The 25536-nt window shown below is 50.5% G+C and overlaps 1 protein-coding gene across 4 annotated transcripts in view; it reads left to right on the plus strand.

Moving 5' to 3' along the window:
• Positions 1–25536, plus strand: part of ZBTB16 (zinc finger and BTB domain containing 16) — a 204785-nt gene that overhangs the window by 84501 nt on the left and 94748 nt on the right. For all 4 annotated transcript variants that reach the window (XM_005215850.5, NM_001037476.2, XM_005215849.5 and 1 more), the window contains 1 exon segment: positions 14323–14420. In XM_005215850.5, the coding sequence (XP_005215907.1) occupies positions 14323–14420 (98 nt within the window).

Genomic DNA, 25536 nt, shown 5'->3' on the forward strand with positions numbered 1-25536 from the left:
CTGGAGATTATGGAGAAGTGAGGCTGCATCTGTCTTCAGGTCGTTTTCCATCTAGTAGGAGAGTCAGACAAGCGAGCCATGCAGCCCCAAGCGCTGCTGCTGCCATAGTAGGTGCACAGGCAGAAAGGATGGGGCGACATGGATGCTTGTCAGCTCTGGGAGTGGAAGGACCGTGGAAGCACCCTAGAGGTGATGCTAGCTTTCCTACGAGGAGAAATGTCCCTTTGTGGCTATTAGATCCTGTAGGGAGAATACAGGAAAAATAATACCCTAGTGATAGGCTTTTTAAAAATGGTGATGATGCTGTGGCCAGGTGATCACTGAGACGTGTCGGTGTGGGTTTTCTGTGCCGTGTACTGTAAAAGTGAGGCCAGGGTCCCTGTGCATCGAGGCTGCCACCTCCCTTGTCCTGTGCATTGGCTCCATGCCGCGGACTCGTCACCGCATCCCCTGGGTGCGGGGCCACCAGGCAGGTAACACAGAAGATTTAGTGAATGTGGTCAGAGTCATGACCACATTGACTCTTTTTAAGAATCTCTTTTCTCCATCCTCTGTTTTATGATAACATAGCTTGTGGTCTGCGGTCCTGGGTGCGTGTCTGTGAGATGGAAAGTACGAGCCTACCCAGAGAGCTGGCTGTGTGGTGGCTGCCGGCCATGCCCAGCGTCCTGGGTATTACGCATTTCCTGCACACCTCGCTGGGCAGGCTTACAGGTTAGGAGCTGGCGGAGCGAGCAGGCTGCCTGGTATTCCTCCCTGTGAAATGAGGCCCAGCACGGGGAGAAGATGCATTATTGTTTTTATTTTGTTTTTCCTTTTATCTCATGCCCACGTGCTTGGACCGTCTCAGTGTCGATACATGTGCACTCTTGTACACACATACAACCCTCCTTTCTCTTGCCCTCGTGCGTGACACCAAGATGCACGCTCGCACACACAGTCCTGCGCACACGCAGTGTGGATGCTGTTGTCAGCCTCCTCCGTGTGGCTCGCCCTCCCTTTGCCACCAACCCTTGTCCTTTTCACACAAAGCTCCCCGTTGGGAAAACTCATAATTTTTACACCACACGGTCTTGACTGGCCATTGCTGGAATTACTGTCTCTTTGAAGTGCTTTCTGCTGGGGCATTTACAGGCCGTTTTAATTACCTGCAGCTTGCAAGGGGCCTTGCTCTGTCCCAGCCTTGGTTTGTTTGTTCTTTGCAAGGAGTCTGTACAGCAAGCATAGAGCTGCCTTCTTTTACAAAGAGAGACAAGGGGAGCAAAAGAAGTTTGAGGAGCCCTTCTCGAAGCTTCTCCCCCAACTCCCACACTTAGGGAAGAGAGGCCAACCTTGCTCTTGGCTTGCCTGTGTCCTCATCTCTGTGGGTCTCTCTCCTAGCCTTTTCCTGGGATAGTTTTGTTTGTATGTGTTGATTTTAAGTATATTTTCAAACTTCCCGTCTTAGATAAGCAGGGCTATCAAATAAAGCTGCTCTCCTTGCTGACCAAATCAGAGTCAGCTGCAGTTGAGCTGGGATCCTGGGCATATTTTTTTTCAACTAAATCTGTTTAAGGCGTGTGTGTTATTAAATTATTGAGTCTGGACATGGGGTGGAGAGTGGGGGTTGAAATCATATGCAAAGGTAGAACCCACTTTGAGCTGTCTGGAGTTTTATTTTCCTTGTCTTCATTTTTTCATTCGATTCTCTCTCTCTCTCTAGAATGAGCTAAATATAAATAGCCTTCTTTGGGGTTTCTGTTAAACACAAGTGTGGCATGTCATGTCTGCAGATGAAGATGCGAGCTTAGTGCTGGAGCCTTGGAAATGTATCCCCTTCTCCGCAGGCTTTTAGAGCAGAAAGAATCTTCATTCATTTATTCATTTAGCCCAAAAATGTACTGAGAAATTGGAAACCTCATACATTGTTGATGGGAATGTAAAATGGTGCAGCTGCCTTGCAAGAGTCTGGCCTTGGAAGGGTCCTCAGAAGGTTACACATAGAGGTACCAGTAAGTCTGTTCCTAGGTGAACACCCAGGAGCAGTGGAAGCAGATGTCCACAGATAAAACTTGTACACACATGGACATATTGAAGCATTATTTATAATAGTCAAAAGGGGAAACAACCGGAAGTTCATCTGCTGATGAGTGGATAAATTAGATGTGTAAATTAGCCCTATATATGTACATACATACAGGGCTTCCCTGGTGGCTCAGACAGTAAAGAATCTGCCTGCAATGCGGGAGACCCAGGTTCAATCCCTGGGTTGGGAAGATCCCCTGGAGAAGGAAATGGCACCCCACTCCAGTATTCTTGCGTGGAGAATTCATGGACAGAGGAGCCTGGCGGGCTACAGTGCATGGGATCATAGAAGAGTCAGACATGACTGAGCGATTCAAACTTCACTTTCTCATACATACGTAACAGGAGGGACTAGTGGTAAAGAACCCACCTGCCAATGCAGGAGACTTAAGAGACTGAGGTTCGTTCCCGTGGTCAGGAAGATCCCCTGCAGGAGGGCACAGCGACCCACTCCAGTATTCTTGCCTGGAGAATCCCATGGACAGAGGAGCCTGGAGGGCTAGTCCATGGGGTCACAAAGAGTCGGTCATGAGCATGCATACACATATCATCCCATGGAATCAAAAGGAATGAAGTACTGATGCATGCTACTGAATGGACAAGCCTTGAAAACATTATGCCAAGTGAAAGAAGCCAGACAAAAGAGGTTTCCTGTGTGATTCCATTTCATCAATGTTCAGAATAGGTAAATCCATTGAGAAGATAGATTGGTGGTTGCCAGAGACTGGGGGACAGGAGAATAGGGAATGACTGCTAACAGGTAGAGAGTTTCTTCTGGGGGTGATAGAAATGTTCTGGGAATGGAAATAATGGTGATAGTTGCACAGCTCAGTGAATATGCTGCTGCTGCTGCTAAGTCGCTTCAGTCGTGTCCAACTCTGTGTGACCCCATGGACGGCAGCTCACCAGGCTAAAAACCGTCAGAGTAACTTTAAAGGAGTAAATTTTATGGTATGTATGTAAATGATCTCAATAAAGCCGTCACTTAAAAAATGTATCGAATGCTTACTCTGTACCAGGCACTGCGCCAGACTCTGAAGCTACAGCAGATAGTTTCTGCTTTCAGGGAGCTTATAGTCTAGTAGAGATAAGGAATAGCAGCAAAAACACGGTGTATAGCTGTCGGTCGTGGCAAGTGCAGGAATGGATATGCCGGAAATCAGTGGAGTGCAGTGATGGAGAATAACGCTGATGCAGAACCTACCCACGTGGACTTCGGCTCCAGTGCAGTCTTAACTTTCCCAGAACTGGGCACCCAGAAGGTGCTTAACAGATATTAAACAGCTGTCGGGGGTGAGGCTGCGAGCATTCCCTGAGGTCTTCCCTGTAGGAGGTGATGAAGTCCTTTCAGGAGCCAGCCTGCTGTGGGCGCTGGGTGTCATCATCGGACTCACCTGTGCGCTCCGTGGCCCCGTTTACTTCCCGATTCACATTGGGTGAGTCCCGGGCGTGTGCTCATGTCTCCTCTCTTGCTGGTGGTTTTCTGGTGCCTCTAGGGGTATGAGGGGACGTTACGGGTGGAGCACGTACTCTCTCAGGTGGGCAAGTGTGCGTGTGGAGCGGGAGGTGGGAGATGTGGAGACTTCTGCCTGCTTTACGGGAAGATCAGTGACTCACCGTCAGTGTCGTCTTCCACGGAAAGCGGACTGTGCTCCCTTCCCCAGACACGAGGTGGCTGAGACCGTCCTCAGCAAACCCTTTCGGACTCGGATGTGATTTATAAACACACTAGCCGTATTATTATTAAATCTCTGTAGACTAGATATTTTTTTTTTGCACTTTTCTAGAAGGAAAAAAGAACTAGCAGAGAAATGGCTATCTATTGGGGCTTTGCCTTTTTCCTTCATTAAAATGACAATGACTTTTGCAGTGTGATTGGATGTCCACACAGGTTCATCTGTGCACTCCCCGATCTTGCGTTTCGAGACTGATGTTCAGAATGATGGCTCCAAAATCTCAGCATCCTCATAGAGAAGTAATTCAATTTTCGGTGTGCTAAAGCAGAAAGAATGAGGCAATATACATTAAGAAGATTTTCAGAAGGGTTTAATTCCACAGGAACTTTCTCCTCAGGCCCTTAATAAACCTCAGTTATTTTCAATAGTCTCTAAGGATTCATGGCTGGTCTGTGGGATGGGAAGGCGGTAGAATTTTGGCTGCCTGGCTAACAGGAGAGCATGTCAGAATGAGCCTAGATAACTACAAGAACGACATTTCCTCCGCACACCCGGGCAGAGCAGGAAGATTAAGGGGGAATCTGTAGCTTTTTGAAAGGGTTTTCCTAGAAATTGGCTATTTTTACTGGTTGAAAGCTTCATATAGGAGTGACAGAGCGAAAAAGCGCTGCTCATCCGTAATCATAGTTCAGTTCCCATATAGGGCCTTTTGGGATCTGGAGAGAATATTTTGGGTTTATTTTTGTTTCCCTTGGGCTGACATCATGAAGCATGCCTCATGGTGCCCTGTTTTGGGTTTGGAAAAAAGCTCTGAAAAGCTATAAATCTTAAGGTATTTTACTTTTTTTCCTCTTCCCTTTTCTGAAAGCACAACTTTTCTGGTTTCTTAAAAAAAAAAAAAAATTAAAAAAAAAAAGAAAAGAAAACTACAAAAGTGTGTATTGATCTCCTTCCCTCACATCTTAACTGGCCCGGCTGTAATACCTTGCTTACATCTGCCAGGTTTTTGTGCAGTTTTGCAACATCTCCTTAATCCAGTGAGCATAAATAGAACATTTCAATCATATTTGGCTACCAGGAAGTTCGCAGATAAGCACGCTAAGACCTTGTTGAAAGAAGACCGTATGAGATTGTGTGTGATAAGATCATCCTATAGCCTGGTGCACAAATGAAAAACTTTTGTTCTTGGTGAAATTTGTTGATAGAGATATTTCAAATAAATGACTTGGGAGAACTTGGTGCTTTAAAACAAAGGGCCGGTTACATAACAGCCAGAAGCCTGGGCCTCCCGGTGCTGGGCTGCCACGAAGATCCTTCTTTGAGCAGTTGCTGCGGGGAGATTAGCACGGCCCTTTGTCATTTTTGACGTTGTGTTTTAACACTCTGGGGCAGCCTTATCTGAAAGCACTGTACTTCGTGTGGTTATGCCGTGGGGAATGACATTGTTCCTCCTCATATTTTCAAGGCTCAGGACAGCCCCTGCCACTCTTCACTCAGCTCCAGATTGGCCTTGATCCCGGGCCAAGGCAGAATGCATGGTTTTCCTTCCAAGAAGCCCAGGGAGGTCTTCTCTTTTGGACAACAGGGACAACTGTTCTATTTTAAAACGTTAGCTTAAAATATAGTTGATTTACAAGGTTGTGTTAACTTCTGTATAGGAAAATGATTCGGTTATACACACATTCTTTGACTTACTCGTTTTCATTACGCTTTATCACAGGGCTTTGAATAGCGTTCTCCGTGCTGTACAGTAGGACCTTTTTGCTTGTCCGTTCTCTATATAATAGATTGCGTCTGCAAATCCCAAACTCCCGGTTCGCCCGTCTCGCTCCTCCCCCTTGGCAGCCGCAGGTCTGTTGTCTGTGTCTGCGTGTCTGTTTCTGTCTTATAGACGAGTTCGTTTGTGTCATATTTTGGATTCCACATGTAACCGATATCACATGGTATTTGTTTTCCTCTTTCTTCACTTAGTGTGATAATCTCTAGGTCCATTCATGTTGCTGCAAATGGCATTACCTCATTCTTTCTTATGTCTGAGTGGTACTCCATTGTGTGTGTATATCTTTATCTGCATCTGTATGTCACATCTTCTTTATCCATTCATCTGTTGATGGACATTTAGGTATCTAGGTTGTTGGCATGTCTTGGCTATTAGGAGTAGTGCTGATTTGAACATTGGGTTGCATGTATCTTTTCAAATTGTAGTGTTCTCTGGATACATCCCCAGGAGTGGTACTGCTCATTCCTGTGGTGATTCTGTTTTAAATTTTCTGAAAACAAAATATTGTTTTCCATAGTGGCTGCCACCAGTTCACATTCCCACTAACAGTGTAGGAGGGTTTCTCTCCTTTTCTCCACACCTTCTCCAGCATCTGTTAAATGTAGACTTTTTAATGATGATCATTCTGACTTTTTGTGAGGCGATACCTCATTGTAGTTTTGATTTGCATTTCTCTAATAATTACCGATGTTGAGCATCTTTTCATGTGCCTGTTGGCCATCTAAAGGGACAACTGTTTGTTACTGGTGTGTGTGTGTGTGTGTGCGTGCACACATGTGTGCGTGCATGCATGTGTAAAAGGCAGTGTGGTTTTTTAACCTCTACATTTTTTCTCCTTGAATTCCCTTTCATATTTGTCTGTTTACTGAGCAAAGATGCACTGAGTCCCTCCTATGTTCTGGGCTCAGTGACAGAGATTGAGGGGATGTTACCAGTATGGACTCTTCACAAAGAAGATTGTAGTCTGGCTAGCACAGGCCCCTGTTAACCCCACAGCCCTTTAATGTCATAAACCTGGTTGGAAAAGGCCTAGGAAGTCATCTAACTCAATTCTTGCTTGGCTCCAAAGCTGCAGAGTGAAATCTGGAGAGGGTAAGTGATTTGACCAAGGTCGCTGGGACGGTTCCTGGAAGAGCTAGAGTGAACATTGTGTCCCCCACTCCCCGTCCAGTTTTTTGGTCAATATGTGTGTTAGTTGCTCAGTCATGTCCACCTCTCTGTGACCCCGTGGACTATGGCCCACCAGGCTCCTCAGTCCATGAAAGTCTCCAGGTAAGAACACTGGAGTGGGTTGCCATTCCCTTCTCCAGGGGATCTTTCTGACCCAGGAATCAAACCCGTGTTTCATTATGTCTACTGCACTGGCAGGCGGTTCTTTACCACTAGTGGTCAAAATACCATGCTTCTAATCTAGACTTTTGAGAAAATATGCCTCTTTAAAAGGCTCTGAGGCAACGGCCTCCATCTTCCATGGCCCATAGGCCTGGATCCCCAGCAGAGGGATGCTTGCTGTCAGCCTGCTCCCCGTTTAGCAGCACAGAAGGTGTTAACTAGCACTCTGTTAGTTCTTGGTTGCTTTTTTTAATCTGTTGTTTGAAATCCTTGCTTTTTATTGGTATATTTACTTTATGGCATACATAAAGAGCTGTATTAAAAAATAAATTGTGTTGTAAAAGCATTCGCTAATGTTTATTAATATTGACTAGTCAGAGAGCAACGAACTCTATTGCTAGAAGGATAATTTGTGGTAATACCAGCTAAGCATTCACAGCTTGTCAAATGACTGTCTAATCTCAACGTTTAAAAAAAGTGGGTAAAAGGACAATTTCCCTTATTTATGCCTTGAGAAAATGAACGTGACCCACTCCCTAGCCAAGATTAGAACTATGCTTGCTTTTTCTCTCTGGGGGTGCCAGGCCTCCTGTCTGAATCCAGGCAGTTCCAGGGCTGGCTTTTAGTGTCGGCTATCCCTTGGTCTGGGGGTGCTTGGCAGTTGCTTCAGGAGCTGTAGCCTCTCATGGGTCTGCTCTGGCTGCCTGTGTCGGTGCTGAGGGACTGGAGGGAGAAATGGAGTCCTGGTTCCTGTCTTCCAGGAGCTTGTAGATTTGAAGAACTTACAAATGGCTTAGTCCAGAATTGTGGACTTGATACTCCAAGAAAGTACCTAAGGAGGATGACACTGGATGTGCCTGTGGACCCTTGGTGACTGAAATAGATCACTCACTATTGACAGCGTTAAAAGATGTTCTTGTGGGACTTCCCTGGTGGTCCAGTAGTTAAGACTTTGTACTCCCAAGGCGGTTTGAGTGCATGGCTGGGGAACTAAGATCTCGCATGCTTGTGCATTGCATGGTATGGACTAAGAAGGAGAGAGAGATGTCCCTTGAGAAGATTCCCTGTCACCCTTCGAAAGTAGAGAACATTCCGTGAGCATCCCAGGTGTCCTGTGGATGACCTGCCCTGGCCTAGGGTGGAGGCTGCTAGCGGAACAGTTCTGTTCAGAGTATTCTTTCACCACAGAAAGGCATGTGGAGAGAGAACAGAAGCCTGGACCATGTACAGAAACACTCTGCAGTCTCCCTAGAAGTTGCTTTTGGGAGTAAATCCCTCGTAACCCAATCGCTTTTCACTCATCTCTTAAAGTTTAAGCCCAGAATGGCGTTGACTGTTTGGCCTTCCTCTTGGCATTTGAATTGAAGGCAAGTGGACATTGAAGGCACATTGTGAATTTAATGATCTGGGGAAGAAGAGTAAGCCCGTTGTGGAAGTGCATAAACTCTTTTCCTCTATCAGTTCTGTTTCCACTCGGAGAGGTGAGGGAGGCCGGGGAGGTTCTCTTACCATTGGGTTTAAGGGCCATTTGTTGCTTTGCAGACTGAGAGCCTTGTCAGAGCTCCCAAAGGGACCCAACTCACAGGGTGCCCATGTGGGGAGACACAGCTGCCAGTCAGGGCCAATGGACAGGTCCGGCTCAAGAGGGGAGCGGGAGGTTTGTATGGGGCCGCCTTCCCATGATCAATAGAGAGCCTTAGGCAGTATTGACTCCCGGAAGGCAGCAGGCTTTTGAGAGAAAGGGATCATTGAAACCATCATGGGGAGCTGAGTCATAGAACCTTCTATCTTGTCCTCATCTCTTCTGAGTACCCCTAGAAGTACTGTGTAGGTCAGATTGATGGTCGCGGGATCAGGAAGCGAAAGATCAAGCATTGGGCTGACTTCTGCTCGTGGGGGAGCTCACACCAAGTAGAGGGGTGAGATGGAAGGACCTTCAGAGCTGCTGAAGCTAGAGTGTTGGTGGGAGTGGGGGATGGAGTCGTGTAGGGTGAGAACAAAGAAAGCATCATCTTATAAAGGCCCTTCTAGGATGGCTTCCCCACTGCATCTTCTCTCAGACAGAGGTGAGTCAGTGGTTCCCCCACTCACTTAACTCTCAGGACTTAGTTTTCAGTGCTGGTGTGGTGTGACCAGCAAAGTCACAGGGCAGGCACTTTCACCTCCCCAGGAAGACAGCGAAGAGGGACAGCCTTTGGGTTACTGGAACAGAATTCCCCTCTTGTTGGTCTGTTCTCACTGCCATTTGTCTTTGGCAGAGGAGCTTGGGAAGAAATGGAATATTGGCAGTGCTGGGCCTTGAACCTGTCTATCTGAGGCAAGCACTGGTGCCGGCCCTGCTTCTAGCGTTCTCCCCTTAGTCCTTGGCCGTGTGGGGTGAAGGAGGGCTGAGCTTCTCCAGCAGGGCACAGATGCAGAGGGTGCCCCTTAGGGAGCAGCTGGTATGGACCGCTGTCCCTGGAGGCTGGGCGGGTGAGGATGGCATCTAGTGTCAGTCTCTCCCTGCTCCCACTTCCTCTCCTGTTGTGTTCTAGTGGGGAGATGAAGCCTCATCCCGAGGCGAGGTTGGCCTGAAGCTCAGGCTTTGTGCAGCTGTGATGTCACCATTGGCCTTCCACCCGTGGACTTCAGGGGCACAAGTGAAGGTCCAGCTCTGGGTTGGAGGTGCCCATGAGGCTCTTGTGCTTGGCGCAGTGTTCAGATGAGAGGAGGCTGTCTGGGATTTCTTTGGCAGCACTGAGCAGTCGCTTCTAAACTAGGCCCTACGAAGAAAAGGAAAGCGAAACAGGCCTTCTGCCATTACATAGTCACAGTCAAAAGCAGATGCGTATGAACGTTCAGGCTCACAACAGCACGAAAGTGGTTTGAATGAGCATGTAGCTTGCTGACTTGGTTTTACTGGGCAAGAATTGTGTGGTTGAGAATCAGTGAGGAGTGTGTCGTTCCCTCCAGTTAACTTGTTAAGAAGTTCGTCTTAGCTTACCTCTGATTTCTCATAATGATTCAGCTCTCTTGAGAAAATAGCTAGAAACCTGTTAGAGGTTAATTTTTTTTTTTTTTGGTCTTCTTGGACCGAATTGAAAATCTCTTAGCTTCAGGGTGAGTTTACCCAATGAGTCAGGTGTGGACATGCTGGGGCAGAAGCGGGGGTGGGAGAGCATCTGGGCCTGCTCCCCAAGAGTGGGTGGTGGGGCCCCGAAGCCTGTGAGGGAATGGACTCTCTGCCGACTAGAGTGTGGAGATGCTTGGGCCGTCTCGAACTGGGTTGCACTCAAAACCGTGCCCAGTGCTCTTGCTTCTCAGAGAAGAGAGTGTGAAAACCAAGGCAGCAGGCGTAGAAAGGTGCAAAGATGTCCTGAGCTGCCCTCCTTGCCTGTGTTACAGTGGAGGCTGAGGACCTCAGATGGCCACGAGCAGTTCGACCTTGTGAGAAGGCATGGCCGGGCTGGGAAAATATAGGTGTATGTGGCTCAGGAAGAAAGAGGCGGACAGACTTTCCATTTTCATCGAATACTTTGCAGCAGCACCATGAGGGACGAAGGTGATGGGGGCTGTGGTCTAGAGCAGGAGTCCCCAGCCTCTGGAACCTAAGGCCTGATGATCTGAGGTGGAGCTGATATAACACTGATAGGCATAAAGTGCACGGTAATTGTAATGCACTTGAATCATCCCCAAACCATTCCCCCCACCCCACACCGTGGTCCATGGAAAATTTCTCTTCCAAGAAACAGGTCCCTGGTGCCAAAAATGTTGGGGACCACTGCTCTAGAGAGACAGACCCTGAGTTCTGACAGTTTGTTCTTTTGCTCTAGAAACCAGTTGGGACTTTGTTTCCATGTTGATCATTCCCACAGACGGCGCCATTTAGAATCTATTGGTGACCCTTAAATACACTCAGGTTCTTCTCTGCCCATTTCCCTTTGCTTTGAATTAGGAGAGGTCACTGCCTCGTTATAGCCATCTCTTGGCATCTAAACAGTAGCAAAGGATATGGGTAAACCGGCTCAAGCTGAGCTGCGGGCCTGTGAGGTGCCTCCCTCTCTCTTCTGGACCCCATCTGCTTTGTCCTACTCTCTCAGCCAGTCAGGCAGGACCCTGGTCCTTGTACTCCACCTGGGATCGCTTGGACGCCACCCTCGGCCCCTGTGTGGGGGCGCTGAGTTAGTGCGTCAGGAGCAGGGCAGTTTCCTTACCCCGAGGCTTGGGCAGGAGAGGACACCCGTGTCTCTGGAGGCTGGAAAGTGCAGGGCGGCAGAATGGTTCCAAAGAAAGGGCTGGTCGTGAGTTCTGGAAGTTTCTTTCACTGAAAGATAGACTGCAAGTGGGTGAAGGAGGGAACTTAGGTTGTCTGGATTAGAAGGATTTAAAATGAACAGATTTCTGGGAATGGGTGTCAGTTTTTTGCTTGGGTTGTCCTGGCCCGACCGCCTAGGTGTTGTGAGGCATCACACAGATGGAATATGGCTCAGGGAGAGAATGTATGTGCCCTCGCTCAGTCACGTCCAGCTCTTTGTGACCCCGTGGACTATGCTCCACCAGATTCCTCTGCCCATGGGATTCTCCAGGCAGGAATACTGGAATGGGTTGCCATTCCCTTCTCCAGGGGATCCTCCCAACCAAAGAGGTGATTATACCCCTCAGAGGAATCCCTTGGAGGCTGGATAAAAGGGTATGGGTAAGTCTTTTGAATAATAAAATTTTGACCCTGTGAGACTCAGATGGTAAAGAATCCGCCTGCAATGTAGGAGACCTGGGTTCGATCCCTGGGTTGGGAAAATATCCTGGAGAAGGGAATGGCAACTCCCTCCGGTATTCTTGACTGAAGAATTCCATGGACAGAGGATCCTGGTGGGCTACAGTCCCTGGGGTTGCGAAGAGTGGACACGACTGAGCGACTTTCACTAGACATCATCCATCACTTTACAGGTGAAAAAAAAATGCAGAGAGATTGTGAGAGCAGGATTTGCAAGGTTGTAAGGCAAATTAATGACCAAGTTAGGAGCAGAATCCAGGTCTTCTGGCTGCTCCCCTGCCATCCTTCCCGTCCTCCTGCTCCCCCTGTAGTAGAGGGCAAGAGTGCATCACCTTACACACCACGCCGTTCCTGTTGGTCAAGAAAGCCGCTGACACCAGTGGCCAGGCAAATCCACTGGCACCAAACAAGGCGATGGGGTAACCCTGAACGTGTTCTTTGGGTGAGAGACTTGATCTGGAACCTGCAGAAGGAAGAAACAGAAACCCAAGAGTGGACTGGGGGTGCTTTCCTGGTGGTGGCTGCTGAAACCCAAGGCTCGAACACTCCAGTGTCCTTTGGGAAAGCCAACCCGAAAGGATGTTGTGCTCCTCTTCCTCCTGACAGCCACCCCAGAGGTGGGCACTCCTGGAAGCTAAGAAAGCATTAGTGCAGACAAAGGTGGAGATAAATAAGATGAACCCATGCTGACCAGACCGTGAGCGTGTGCACCAGAGTCACCTGTGGGACCACCTGTGAATAAAGCTTTTGCTGCTTCACAGAACAGCTCTTGGGAAAGCAAACCCCTCTCCTGCCTGGGCAAGTGACAGGCGCAGTCAGCTACCATGTGTGAACATGCATGGGTGCGCACACACGCACACGCACACGCCTGGGTGCGTATTTTAAAACCCGCTTTGCCCAGAATGCTATTAAGACATGTCCCAGTGCCCAGCATTGTGAAATATATTTAGAGTTGAGAATGCTCAGTGGAAATGTTCTGTTCTGTTAGTTATTATTTCTCAATTGGGATGGATCGGCCTCGGCCACGAATCAGATAACATGGGGGTGGGGTGCACGGCCGTGTCACAGATGAGGGTGTGTGTGTACTTGTGATTGAGAAATCATGTGTTGTCTTTGGCACGCGGGGAAAGGGAAGGCAAGCAAACACCACTGTGATTGAGAAAGAGTTCTGCGAAGGGGCCTGGGCGTGATGGCCGACAGAAGCTGGCCACACTGGACCCCAGATACGGTCTTCAAGCCACCAAGCCTGGGCTCGTACTCACCCCGGGGCCCTCAGGGTGGTGATGGACTCTGGGCTCTCATGGGACTTGGAAGGTGCTGGCAGTGGGTGGCTGGCCTGAGTGTCATGATCTGGGCACCGCTGACTGGAATGTACGATCCTCCCCCTCTCCACCTGCATTCGTCTAGTATCCTGTACCAGCAGCCCTCCAGCCTTTGACTGTGGGCCTAACACATCAGCGTCCCAACTGTGATGGGCGGTTCCCCTAAGAGTGCCTGCCTGCCGCCCCACCGCCCTCGGCTCCTACCTTTGGCTGCAGTACCTGCTCGGTTCCTCGGGGCTGAGGCCCCTGAGGAGACGGCGGGCAAGGCGGGGGTGGATCCCGTATCCGGCGGAGGCACAGAGAGGCCTGAGAACAGGAGTGTGGGTGGGAGGAAAGGCAGAGTTCCGGGCCAAAAGGCCCCTATGCCAGCCCGCAACCGACTCTCTAGACCTTCCCCGCTAGCCACCCGCCTCCCTGCCTCCCTGCTGTCTCCTACCTTAGCAGTGGGGTCCGGTGGGCAAGGACCAGGATCACAGGCTGGACCTGTGAACAGTGGTTACCAGGGCTCCTGTCTTCCCGGGGTGCTGGGGTGATCGTGGGTGGCTGGCCCACCTCACATGGCAGTGACGGTAAAATGAGATAGCGTGCGTGAAAGTACTTTGGAAAGCCAGTACCGATGGCTGCCACCTTCCTTTTATAGAATGATGATATCTGGTTTCTTCAAGCCTTTCTTTCCATCTGGGTTCAACCTCTGGTGGGAAGTAGAGGGAAAGCACATCAAAAGCTGGGCCTTTGGGGAGGTTTTGTGTGTTGGGGAGTGACTGCGGGTCTAAGAACACCTGGATGCTCTCAGAGGAGCATCTGATGTCCCTGAAGGCCTCGGTTCACTAAGAACGCTTATTTAGAGCCTGCTGTGTGCCCATCTCTGGGTGGGCGCTGGGCTGTGAAAGACAGAGAAGGTACAGGGCGGCCCTCTGGGGTGTGTGGTGGTTTGGGGGAGCCGGGGGCTCTCACAGGGCAGCGCAGCGTGGGCCGTGCTGTGAGCCTGGTAAGCAGAGGCACCTTGGCCTGTACGAATGGCCTGTGCTAGTTTGACTGTGAAGGTTGTGTCTGTCTCACTGTCCTGGGGCTCCCTCCTTCCTCTCTCCACAGGTGAATCTGACTTTCTCCCTTGGTCTCTGTGCCACAGGGTGGGGCACTAGGGCACGCCCTACCCTTCTAGCCCTTGGACAGGACCAGGTATAGATGCCACCTTGGCAGCCGTCCACGGGAAAGGGGGCTCTCGGCCGCCTGTGGGACTGTGGATGTGTCAGGGTCCACCTCCAGCTCCCATGTCCTGTGTCTCCCTTCCTCCTGTCCACCTGCTGGAGGGCTGGCTGCGAATTCCCCCAGTGGCGGTGGGCCTGCTTTCTGTGCAACCAGAGCGGCAGCAACCTGTCTTTTCCTTTCCTGCAGGAAACTGCACAGCGGGATGAAGACGTACGGGTGTGAGCTCTGCGGAAAGCGGTTCCTGGACAGTCTGCGACTGAGAATGCACTTACTGGCTCACTCAGGTAGGCATAGATGCCCTGGCCGGCCCACCTGAGCACGGACGCCCACCTCCTGCCTGCCTGCCTTTCCCCCACCCAGAGCGTGAATGTCTCTGCTGCCAGCAGGCCTTGGTCTGCCCCGTCCTTTGGATGCTCCCTCCAGGCTGCTGGAGTGAGCGGTCCATCCTGACCACATGACTGTCTGGATGGGTCCATCCTCTGCCCTCCTGGGCTTCCTGGGCATCGTGGGTACCCAGTGCCCTGTGTGATCCACCTTCCCAAGTAGACTGCAGTTTCATTAGCAGAACAGTTGTGGAATTAGGTTCTCGCTGTCTAATGAATCTGACTATTGGTTCACATTATACAGGAGCCTTTAATTAAATAGATATAGAAAGGTTGGAACACAAAGCTAGTTACAGCGTGCTGTCTTTTGCAAGTTAATTCTGGTGGGGTCGACTCTGCAGCTGCTGGTGCTTTTGCTTGTGTTTGGGCAAAGCTTCTCTGCCTCACGAGGCGTGAAGGGAGGAGAAGCAAGCAGGCAGTGTGCCCTGGCGTTCTCGGTGGAGGGGCGGATACGGCAGGTCCAGGGCTGCTGCCTCGAGGCCAGGGGGGCTGCCTGGCTTCGGTGGGAGAGGCCACCACACTTCCCTGCCGGGAGCAGTGCTCTTTTCCCTCTAATTTCCTCGTCTTTCAGCTCTGGAGTCACGTTTTAGGGGAGAAGAGCCAACTGTCTTCTCATCTGGTCTTACTCTCTCCCATCTTGTCCACGGTCAGTATCTGCTGTTCCTTTCCATCCTGTCTCCCTCACGGGGCCCTCCAGGCAGCTGGCAGTTCAGTGTTTGTGAAGTGAGTCTGGACTTTGGGGTTGGCCAGATCCCCATCTCTGTGACCTCAGGCAGGTTTGTCTTCTGCACCCCAGTTTCTGTATCTGGAAAGGGCAAGCTGTTGCTAACTCCTATCAGTTAGGTACCAGAATGAATGATGAAGGCATCATGCCCTTCTTAAACTACTGCTACTGCTGCTAAGTCGCTTCAGTTGTGTCCGACTCTGTGCGACCCCATAGACGGCAGCCTACCAGGCTCCTCCGTCCCTGGGATTCTCCAGGCAAGAACGCTGGAGTGGGTTGCCATTTCCTTCTCCAATGCATGACAGTGAAAAGTGAAAGTGAAGTCATTCAGTCAGTCGTGTCCGACTCTGCAGCCCCACGGATTGCAGACCACCAGGCTCCTCTGCCCATGGGATTTTCCAGGCAAGAGTACTGGAGTGGGGTGCCATTGCCTTCTCCGTCTTAAACTACAGTTGGTGTTTAATAGCTGTTGATTGCTTCCACCTTCCCCCCTTTTCCTCGGTTCTGAAGCTGTCCTCCTCGAGCGTTGCCGTCGCCATGCCCCTGGAGGACAGTCTGAACGTCTGTGGTCTGTCTCACTGTCTTCATCGCCTTGGTTGTGCTGCTGGTAGCTTTATGTGTATCCGCTTGCACTGCCTTCCTGCAGAGCCGTGTGCCTCTGCGATGTGTGAGGTGCTGTCCCTCTCACAGGCCTTCATGGCCCTGCATCAAGTGCTCTAACTCCTTCCCTTTCTTCCCTCTTCCAGATCCAGGAACGGGGCCACGCCAGGCAGCTGGGTGTGTCTGTGTCCGCCTTGTCCCTGTGTCTTTGTGTTCCTTTCCTTCTTCCCCTGGGGCCTCCCCTCCCCCACACCGGGCCCCAGGGCAGCATCCTCATTCTCCACCTGCCCCACGTTGGCCCGGAGTCCTCTGAGTCAAGGCCTTCCTGAGCTTGGCATCACGCTGGGTACCCGTGCGCTTTCTGGTGTGTGTTTTTGTAACTTGCACCTGCAGTCTTCCTGCTCCCCCTTCTCTTTGCGGGTTGTTCAGGGTTTAGTGAGGGGTCCCGCGAGCTGTCTGCCCACAGGTTGGCCACCCTCCCTGGGCCTTCTGTTTCATCTGTTCCGTGCTTCTTGACGCCTGTGTTGGTCTCTGCCCCATGTGCTGTCGGGCACTTCCATGCAGGTGATGTAGCCCGCGGATAAGGCTTCCTCGCACACTGTATCTCAGCCCAGTAAGCTCCCTTGGTCCTTACTTGTTTCCTGGGGTCTAGTGTGCTAGCCATACTCATGTTCTGGTTGGTGTGCTCTGGTGCTGGTGTGCCTACCAGCACAGCTTGCTCGCTGAGCTCTGTGGCTTTGTTTACCCCATCTCTGTGCGTGGAATAACCCTTCCCTAGTCTTTCCAGGTCTTCCAAGGTCTCTAGAATGATCCCATCCTTGACTGTCCCCCACCTCCGGCCAGAAGCGATCAAGCCTTCTTCTCAAGTCCGTATTTCTTTATCTGAAGCTGTCTCTGGGTACAGTCTTTCTTCTCTGTATTATTGTTATTAATGGAATTGCCTTATTTCCTCCTTCTTGGGAGTCAGGATTAGGAATTTGGGCATCTTCTTCCTAACCATGTGACCTTGGGCAAGAAATGTAAACCATCTGAACCTCTGAACACAAGGCTCCGTTAGATACTTAGCACTCCGCCCGGCACGTGATAGGTTCTCAGGAAATGTAACTTCCCTTTCCCTCAGTTTTCCCCTAATAGACTGGAATACGCTCCCTGGGGACAGGGTCTGTCCCCATGACGTGCAGCACATTACCTAGTACAGTGCTGGAGTCTGTAGACACTGCTTGAATGGATTACTGCAACCTGGGAAGCCAGGTGACTTAAGAAAGCTCCAGTCTCTCACGGGTCTCTCCTGCAATAGAAGGAGTTTAGACTGTGTCCCAGGATTCATTACAGGGCACTGGCTACGTGTGAGTTAGCTGAGGTCTGTGTTGTGAACCCAGTTCTTCAGGAGTGTGGGTAGGGTGGGTAGAGTGGCAGAAAGAGAAGGAGCTGCTTACACGCGTTCAGGTGGGTCCAGGGGCCCCAGGTCCAACAAGATGAATAACGCGTCACCCCATGACTGAGTGCTGGTTCAGGGTCCCACAGCTCGTCTCGTGCAAACCCTGGGGCCTATCTTCCTAGGTTTTCCTCTGGGTCTCTGGAGTCTGTGCAAATGATGTGTCCCTCTGAAATTCACTTGCCACTGCCCTTGTAAAAGAGGATTTGGTGATGGGGGAGGTCACAGCAGGGCCTTAGTTCGCCCTTGCAGAGAGCTCAGAGCTCGCTTTGACTCAGATTTTTCTCTTCTGATTTTTCTTTCTCTGGCCCCATGTACCTCTCACCCTTGTGTCAGGATTGAGAAGAAAACAGCGACAAGGGCTTCGTGGGGCTAGATCTCGAATTGTTCGCCCCCCGCCCGCCCTTTGAACAGTGAAGGCCCTGAGGCCTCTAGAGAGACCTGGCCGTGTCGGGGAGGTGGGGTGGGAGGGCTGGGCCGGGATGCCAGGCCTTCTCCCAGATTCCAGTAGCAGAAATTGTACTTTCCTCATTCCAATTCCTCCCCCCAGTTGCACGGTAACAGAACTATGTGCGGTCTTCGAGGAGACATTTAATTAGATGACGTGAGATTTTCTTGCCGCTCTGTTTTGAAGGCTCCGTGCAGGGAGCAGACAGCCAGGATGGCCCCTGAGCATCTGGGGGGCTACCCCCGCCTTAGAGGGGCTCACCAGGGGCTGTAGCAGCCGCGCGGAGTGGCACAGAACCAGACTTGCCCTGGGGACTGTGTTTTCAAAAGGGGGCAGGCATGGGCAAAGGGGGTCTGGGTCCTGGGTCGAGGTCAGGGAGCTCCTGACTTCCCCTGAAGGCCATCTTTGCCCCGAAAAGGCTCATCCCCACTGCCTCTCCTCCTGGGACTGCACAGGCTCGCTTCCTTGCAGGCTGTGCGTGCGCCGCCCCACCCCCTCTTGGCGAGCGTGGCCTGTGTTTGTTATTGTAGTTCTGGCGCGGGGCCAGGCCTGGCTGGGCGCCAGCCTTGTGGGTACAGTGTGTACAGTGAGTGCTGAGCCAAGTTTGTCATCATACACGATTAATTTTTTTTTTTTTTTCTCATCTGGTAGGGGTGGGGTGAAGGAGGAGGCAAGAAGGAGTTTCTCCAGTGCTTGAGAACAGGCCTCATTGAATTCTGCAGAGATATTATTTCTGAAAAGATAAAGCACTCTGGCTCACCCTTCCTCCCCAGCGTTCCTTTTTCTCGAATTATCTTCCTCCTCTCCTCTGCATTTCCCTACCCGAGGAAATCAGCCTGTGTGAGACCGACACTGTGAGGTCTTATTTCCAGTGACTGGAATACCAAATTTATACTCCTAAATCAGTTTGCATTGTGTTGAAATTGACAATTTGTTTAATTAGAAGTTTGCCCTGTAGGAGGCCCTTCTTAGAGACAATTCTTCCTCTCTCTCTCCATCTCTTTCTTTTTTCTTTTTTAAGATCCTAAATGGTGGTAGTGAATGTTCAGTTTAATTGAAGTTTTGATTTCGATTTGAATGCGTTAACTAACCAAGTGTTTGTGAGTTATACCTGATGATAACAATAAGTTTAAATTAACAAACAATAACCTAACTCACTCAGTAATGAGATTGATCTGGCAAGACCCGGCGTTCTCAGAGGTGGTTTGGAGATCAGGAGGGTTTGAGCCCTGAGAAGGAGATTTGGGGTGAGAAGAGAGACCACTGGAGTGCTTTGCAAAGCTGCTCCTTTTGGAACGTGAATCTCAGGTGGAGGGAACAGGGGAAGGGTCCCAGCCCCTGTGTGCGCCCAGATCTCTCTGAAGTCTCCCACCCAGTCCTTTGCTGCCCCTTCCCTTGTTGGGGCATCTGTGACCCGCTGTGTCTTTGCCACTCCTGTTCTCTCTTAAGAGAACATCCTCGCTCTGGGGTGTCCGTGCAGAAACCACAGACTCAGGCGATGACTCGAGTTGATCCTGCGATGTGCTGGGGTAAGGTTTCCCATTAGGTAGTGTTTCCCACAGCTTGGCCTCATGTCCTGGTGGATTATAACTGAGCACACCCAGCGCTGCTTGCCCCTATTTTTTGCCTTGGCTACATACTATTTAGAGACTTGCATATTTCTGTGGCCTGCTTCTATTCTGGGAGTGTCGTTCATTTTTGGAGCCAGCAGATGCTTCAGGCTCTGTGTACTTAACCCTGGAGAACAGGCAGCACCCCTGCCCTCTGGGTGCTTATGTCTAGTAGGAAGGATGTCTGATACTGTGAAGTTATGGTAAAAGAAGGTGATATGTGCATATCGCTAAGAAAGAGTTCTAGGAGAAATTCAGAAGAGGAAGGGGGCTTCTGGAGAAGGTGGTAGAATGGATTTCTGAGACGACCTGATGGGGGCAGCCCATGCCTCCTGGGGTGATGTGCAGTGTAGCTGGGGAGTACAGGCTGGGCATGGGGCGGCAGAGGGGCAAGATTGAAGGGGCCTCGAGTTGCAAAGTGAGTTGCACTTTACCTAGGGCACTCAGAAGCCATTGGAAGATTGGATAAGGCAGGGACACTTTTATTCCTCTGGAATAGAAAGGACTGTTGGTCTTTTTGATGTACTCTAGACTGGAGTATAGGGTTCATAAGCTCTTAGGGGAAATGGTGCGACTGACAGACGGTCCTGAGGCGTGGCTGGAGTATGGTGTGGCCTGTGCCTCTTGCACTTGTTGGGGGCACGCAGCCTTTCTTTGGGAGTCCCGTCTGCATCCTCCCTCCTCCTTGCCCTTCTCCGGGCTCTATGAGCCATGGCCGTTGAGGATCACCCCGACAGCAGATTCTTCCCCATAGTTAGAAGCACCAGGAAAGAGCGTGGTCTTCGGCCGACAGATTTTTCTGGTTGCAGCAGCAGCGTGGTGTGGCCGGGCGTATCATCCGGGGCCGGGTCAACGGCTGGCAGGGAAAAGGGCAGGTGGAGTTGGGGTCAGAAATGCAATTGTTTCCTCTCTTGCTTTCCCCCGTCCTGATTGGATGGAAGTCACAAAATTTTACGAGATGTCAAAGATCTGTGGATTGTGTACTTGGCCTCTCTTTTTTTTTTTTTCTTTTGGGAACCACTAATGTTTGGGGTTTCTGGGTCCTTCTTTGCAAAGACAGAGAATGTGGGGAGGGGGCAAAGGAGCTGTGACTGTGAGGTGGAGCTTATGAGCCGGTCCCACACTGATGATGGAGATGCATCTGAGGATGCAAAGATGGCTGCTCAGGACCTGCAGCTTCTCCTGACCTTGCGTTCTCTCTCCTGTCTTTCTCTTCTTTCCTCCCAGATTACCCATCTGCTAGGAACACGAGAACGGGGTTGTCTAGGCGGCTCTGAACCCAGGGTCCATTTGCTCCCTCTCTGCTCGCTCCCTTCTGCTCTTGGCTTTCTGCCATCGGGGTAAAAGCAGGAGATAACCAAGAAGAGACTTCCCAGGTCCTGGATCTGCAGAGGTGGGCCCCATCGAGGGTTAAGCTGGGGTATGAGTGGCTCAGAGACCGCCTTCACCTTCCCTTCGGTCTAGGGGGTGCGGGGACGAGGAGAAGCCACTATCCCTGGCTCTGTCTCCAGCACGCTCCTCTCTCTCCCTCCCTGCTCTGAATCTGGCCTGCTTCCCGAACTTTTTCCCAGAGTGGTGTCGTCACTGGCCTGCCGGCAGGTCTGGATGTTCTGCCAGCATTCCAGAGAGTTTATGATCACTTGCAGATGTGCCTCCAAGAACACACTGTACCCAAAGCAGAAATTAATGCGGGCTTGACTGCCGTCCAAGCCCATACACGGGAGAGAGGAAAAAGAAAACAAAAACTGTTTAATGCTGTTTATAAATTATACACTGGCTGATGAAAAATACATTTCTTCCCCCCCTCCTCCTCGCTGCCCCTTGCTGCCCCCCACCCCCGCCCCTTCTCCCTTTCTGCCTCAAGAGCCTAAACGGAGACCAGAAGAATATGGTTTTGCCTTTTAGCTCCTGTTTTGGCTGGGATCCGAAACCCCACTGCTGATTCACAGCCAGGGTATTTTTCCCCTTTACCTGATGAAATATACTGATTTTTCCATCCCAGATGGGGTGTTTTTGGTTTTGTTTTCTGTTTTGTTTTTTTTTTCTTTTTTGGCCAGGGATCTTGTTTACAGCAAGTGGCAGGTCCTGAGGTGGCATTGGGTGCGATGGGGGCCCTGGGGTAGATGAAGACCCCCCATCTCCCCACCATAGTGCTACTGGAGGTGTGTGCCTGGGTCCCCCAGATGTCACGTTGGGCCAGCGGAACAGAGAAAGTTCAGAAAGTTCATGGCAGGTCATTGTATTAAACAGTGTTTTCACCACTTCCCTCCCGCCCCTTCACCTGCAGCCCCTGTGTGTAAAAAGGGGTTCACATAGCGGCCCCCCCAAACACACACACGTCTCTCCCTCCATATGGTGCCTTAGCAGGGGTTTGGGAAGCGCATGCATCTACCCCTCTGGAGCCCAGCCTTTCCCCCTATGCTCGAGTCCCCCCGTCCCAATTTATTCTATAAATTCGTTTCCACATTATGTCTATCCATTTACATGGCTTTTGTGTTTTTTAATACCGCTAATGTTTATCATTTGCCCAACAGGCTCGACAGATTTTGCTTCCTGTAGAGCATCGAGGCTTTAGAGCCCCCTCGTTGCTAAGTAGCAATCTCCCTGTACTGTAATGGGTTGATTTTGTATTCTGTTCAGCGCTGTATCTTATTTTTGTATGCAAGACAAAGTGTTTTGATGGAGGACGATTGCGGCAGTGTCTGGAGGCTGTTTGGAGTTTTATGGGCTGTACAGTACACTGTGTGCTCTCCGAACAGAACACAGGCTGTTGAATTTTGGATTGGATTTGTCATTTTTCCCCCCTCGGAGAGGAGCCTGTCAGATAGAACATTACTTTAAGGGTGGAGGGAAGAAAGTGGAAATTATGTAATAACCTTCTTTCTCTCTCTGTTTCACTGCGTGTGTGTGTATCTTTCTCTCTGATTTTTCTATCCCAAAATAGGGTGGTTTCTACCCCCCCAACACACACTCCCTTTCGTGCCATCTGATTCTGTCGAATGAGATAATGATGTGCGTATCAGGAAATGATGGCCCTTGAGAGATGGATGCCGGGACATCTCGTCTGTCTGTCTGTCTGTCTGTCCGTCCTCCTGTTCTGTCCTTCCTCCTCCCTTGTTCCCACCACCCTGCCGCCTTCTGGGCTGCCTTGCCGGCCCTTGTTTTTGTCTGGGTCTGGCTGGCTGGTGGGGTGGCAGGGGAGGATGTTGGTGAGGAATCTGCCCAAAGGCAATGCCATATTCTTACTTCCGGGGTTCTTTTCACCTTCCTGGGTGTGCACCCTGCCAGGATTGCTGGGTGGTCCTCCGCTGCTCTCTTCATCCTCAGCCCTTGCATCTTGCTCTCTTCCTGGTCTGTCCTGGGTCCCAGTGTCCAGGGCTGTACCCAAGAGACCAGCTGCCCCCAGACCAAGGCGTGATGGTTCTCTCTGCCAGCTGTCCTTCTCCATGTGGTCTTCTGAGCTCTCTCTGGTAGCAGGTGTTTATTTTCAGCTCTGCCCTTCTCCTCACTTCCATTTCTTCCCCCGTCTCCTTTCATCGCACTTCACCTCTTTGTCTCTGTTTTTGCATCTGTGTTGGGCTCAGCCTTCCCTCAGTGCTCCTGTGCATTTCCAGCTTCTTTCTTATGTCTTCATTAGACTTGGTCTCCTGCCATGCAGGGGAGGCCTTTGCTGTCTCACAAAGTTCAGAGGTTTTTCACTGGGAAGTAGAGGGTGGTTGGGGTGTGGAATAAATTGTTCCTCTGGCCCGGAAGGCCTGGGGAGGACTCCAGAGTGCTCCCAGAACCTTAGCCTTGTATATTCCTGCCCCATACCTCTCGGGGACCAGAGTGGGGCTTCTCTGGCTTGGTTCCTGCTTTTCCTAGGTCCCTGGATGTTTCCTCATGTTGAACTGAGTGTGGGAGAGTGGAGGAGCAGGGTTAGATCTGGTAAAATCCTTGTTGGACTTTGCTGCTACAAAAGTGCATCTTGCTGGCACTGTGCTCCCAGAGGTCTGTACTATGCCCCTGAATGCAGAGCCCACTGGGCACCTGGGAGCGTGCTTACCCTCACGTCCTGTGGCCTGGCAGAATACCCAGCACACAGAAGGCTTTTGATGAGGGTTTGTTGAATAAGGGATAATACCTTGTTACTAAAGAGTTTGTACTTCAGGGCACAGATCTGGGTTTGGTGAAGCTTCTACAATTTGGGCTACCCTGTCTCAGAAAAAGATGATGAATATCAAATGTTAGAGCCCCCTCCCCACCCCCGCTCAAGGAATGGACCCATGCAGTGGAGGGGGGCAGTTGTTGCTGGAACTTCTGCTTTTTGAACTTCAGAAAGAAGGGGCCTCCGTACATACCATGAGGAGCTACCAGTTGGGGTCCCCAGAGTTGGAGCGACTGAGTGGGGAGATTCAAGTTTAAGGATAGGATGGTGACATCTGCTGTGCTCTGGGGACCCTGGGCTTCCCAGGTGGCGCTAGTGGTAAAGAACCTGCCTGCCAGTGCAGGAGACATAAGAGATGCAGGTTCAGTTCCTGGGTTGGAAAGATTGCCTGGAAAAGGAAATAGCAACCCACTCCAGTGTTCTTGCCTGCAGAATCCCCATGGACAGAGGAGCCTGGTGAGCTACAGTCCATGGGGTTGCAAAGAGCTGGACACGACTGAAGTGACTTAGCATGCATGCTGGGGACCCTCAGAACGTGGGGGCAGCCATGTTTGCAGACCTCAGGTTTGCATTCGGCAAGGGGCAGGACAGATTCTCCTGCTTTTGGTAAGCTGCCATTGGTCCCAGTGGACCTGGTGGCCACCTCTGTATTTTAGGGCCCTCTTCTCAGTGAGCCTGGTTGGGAGCTGCAGACGGACCCTAAGTCTCATCTCACCCAGAGCTCCAGGTTCATCAGTGCATGCGGCAGTCTCCTGCCTCCACCCTGGGCTTCATTGACTCTCAATGAAGGAGCGTGGCAGCCGCCCCTTTCTTAGGTGCTCCGTCTGCCTGGGCCACGTCTGACTGGAGCAGAGCACTGGTCCTTTCATGGTCTGTGTGTGTGTGTGTGTGTGTGTGTGTGTGTGTCTTGGAGAGGAACCAGGAAGGTGAGTGGCCCTGGAGGTGATGAGCAGTGTACCTTGAGGTCTAGGGGTCTATTCTGCTCTGCTTCCAGTCTCATCCATTAATTAGGGTTGGGGCAGAAGTAGGATTGGACCATCTTTCGGGAAGGACACTCCTTACTTCTTGGAAGATGTGGAAAAGCTGCAGATATGTTCCCAGTCATGAGGGCAGCTCTGTGTGTGTGTGCATGTACATGCTTGTGTGTGCACACGTAAGAAAAAGAGATTAAGAAGAAGTGTTTACATGAAATACTCAAAATTGTTCCTTTGCTGTAATGGCTCCGCACAGACCATTTACCTTGCAGATTTAAAAACTAAATGAGCTCGTCATATCTAGTGACTTCCCTCGACACTCATGCATTGCAAAGCCCACGTTACCTTTGAATTTCGACTTCGTTGTTTGTTATTAATTCTTAGATATGGGTGGTATGTTTCCCTCTTCTCGGATTCTACCGTGGACACGTTGGTTTGGTGTGATGAATGGAAATGTTTCTCAACAGGATCCCACTCAAGAACCTTTTCATTTACAAAAAATTCCATTGGAGTATAGTTGCATTACAGTGTTGCACTGCTTTTTGCTGTACAGCAGAGTGAATCAGCCATACATATCCAGCAGTCTTCAACCTTTTTGGCTTCAGGGACCCATTTTGTGGAAGACAGTTTTTCTACCATCGGAGGCGAGGGGGATGGTTTCAGGGTGACTCAGGTGTGTCACATTTATGGTGAACTTTATTTCTGTTATTATCACATCAGCTCCACCTCAGATCATCAAGCCTTCCATCCTAGGGGTTGGGGGCCCCTCCATACATATGTCCACTCTTTTTTTGGATTTCCTTCCCATTTAGGTCACCGCAGAAGCACCACCAGAGTTCCTTGTGCTATGCGGTAGGTTCTCAAGAAGCTTTTCATTTAAAAAATAGCCCCATGATCTCTAGGATGGCGTCTAGAGTTTCCAAGGAATCCAGTGGGCTGAGGTGGTACTTTGGGCTGAGGGGTTGACTTTGGAGGGGGCAGAAGTTTTTACATGTTTTAATTTAATAACTTGGGTTTCCTGTGAATGGTTCTGCGTTCCATGCAGTACTCTTGCATTTTCATAACTGTCTCTTCCACTT

The sequence above is a fragment of the Bos taurus genome, chromosome 15 (genome assembly GCF_002263795.3).
Source record: "Bos taurus isolate L1 Dominette 01449 registration number 42190680 breed Hereford chromosome 15, ARS-UCD2.0, whole genome shotgun sequence".
NCBI classification, from domain to species: domain Eukaryota; kingdom Metazoa; phylum Chordata; class Mammalia; order Artiodactyla; family Bovidae; genus Bos; species Bos taurus.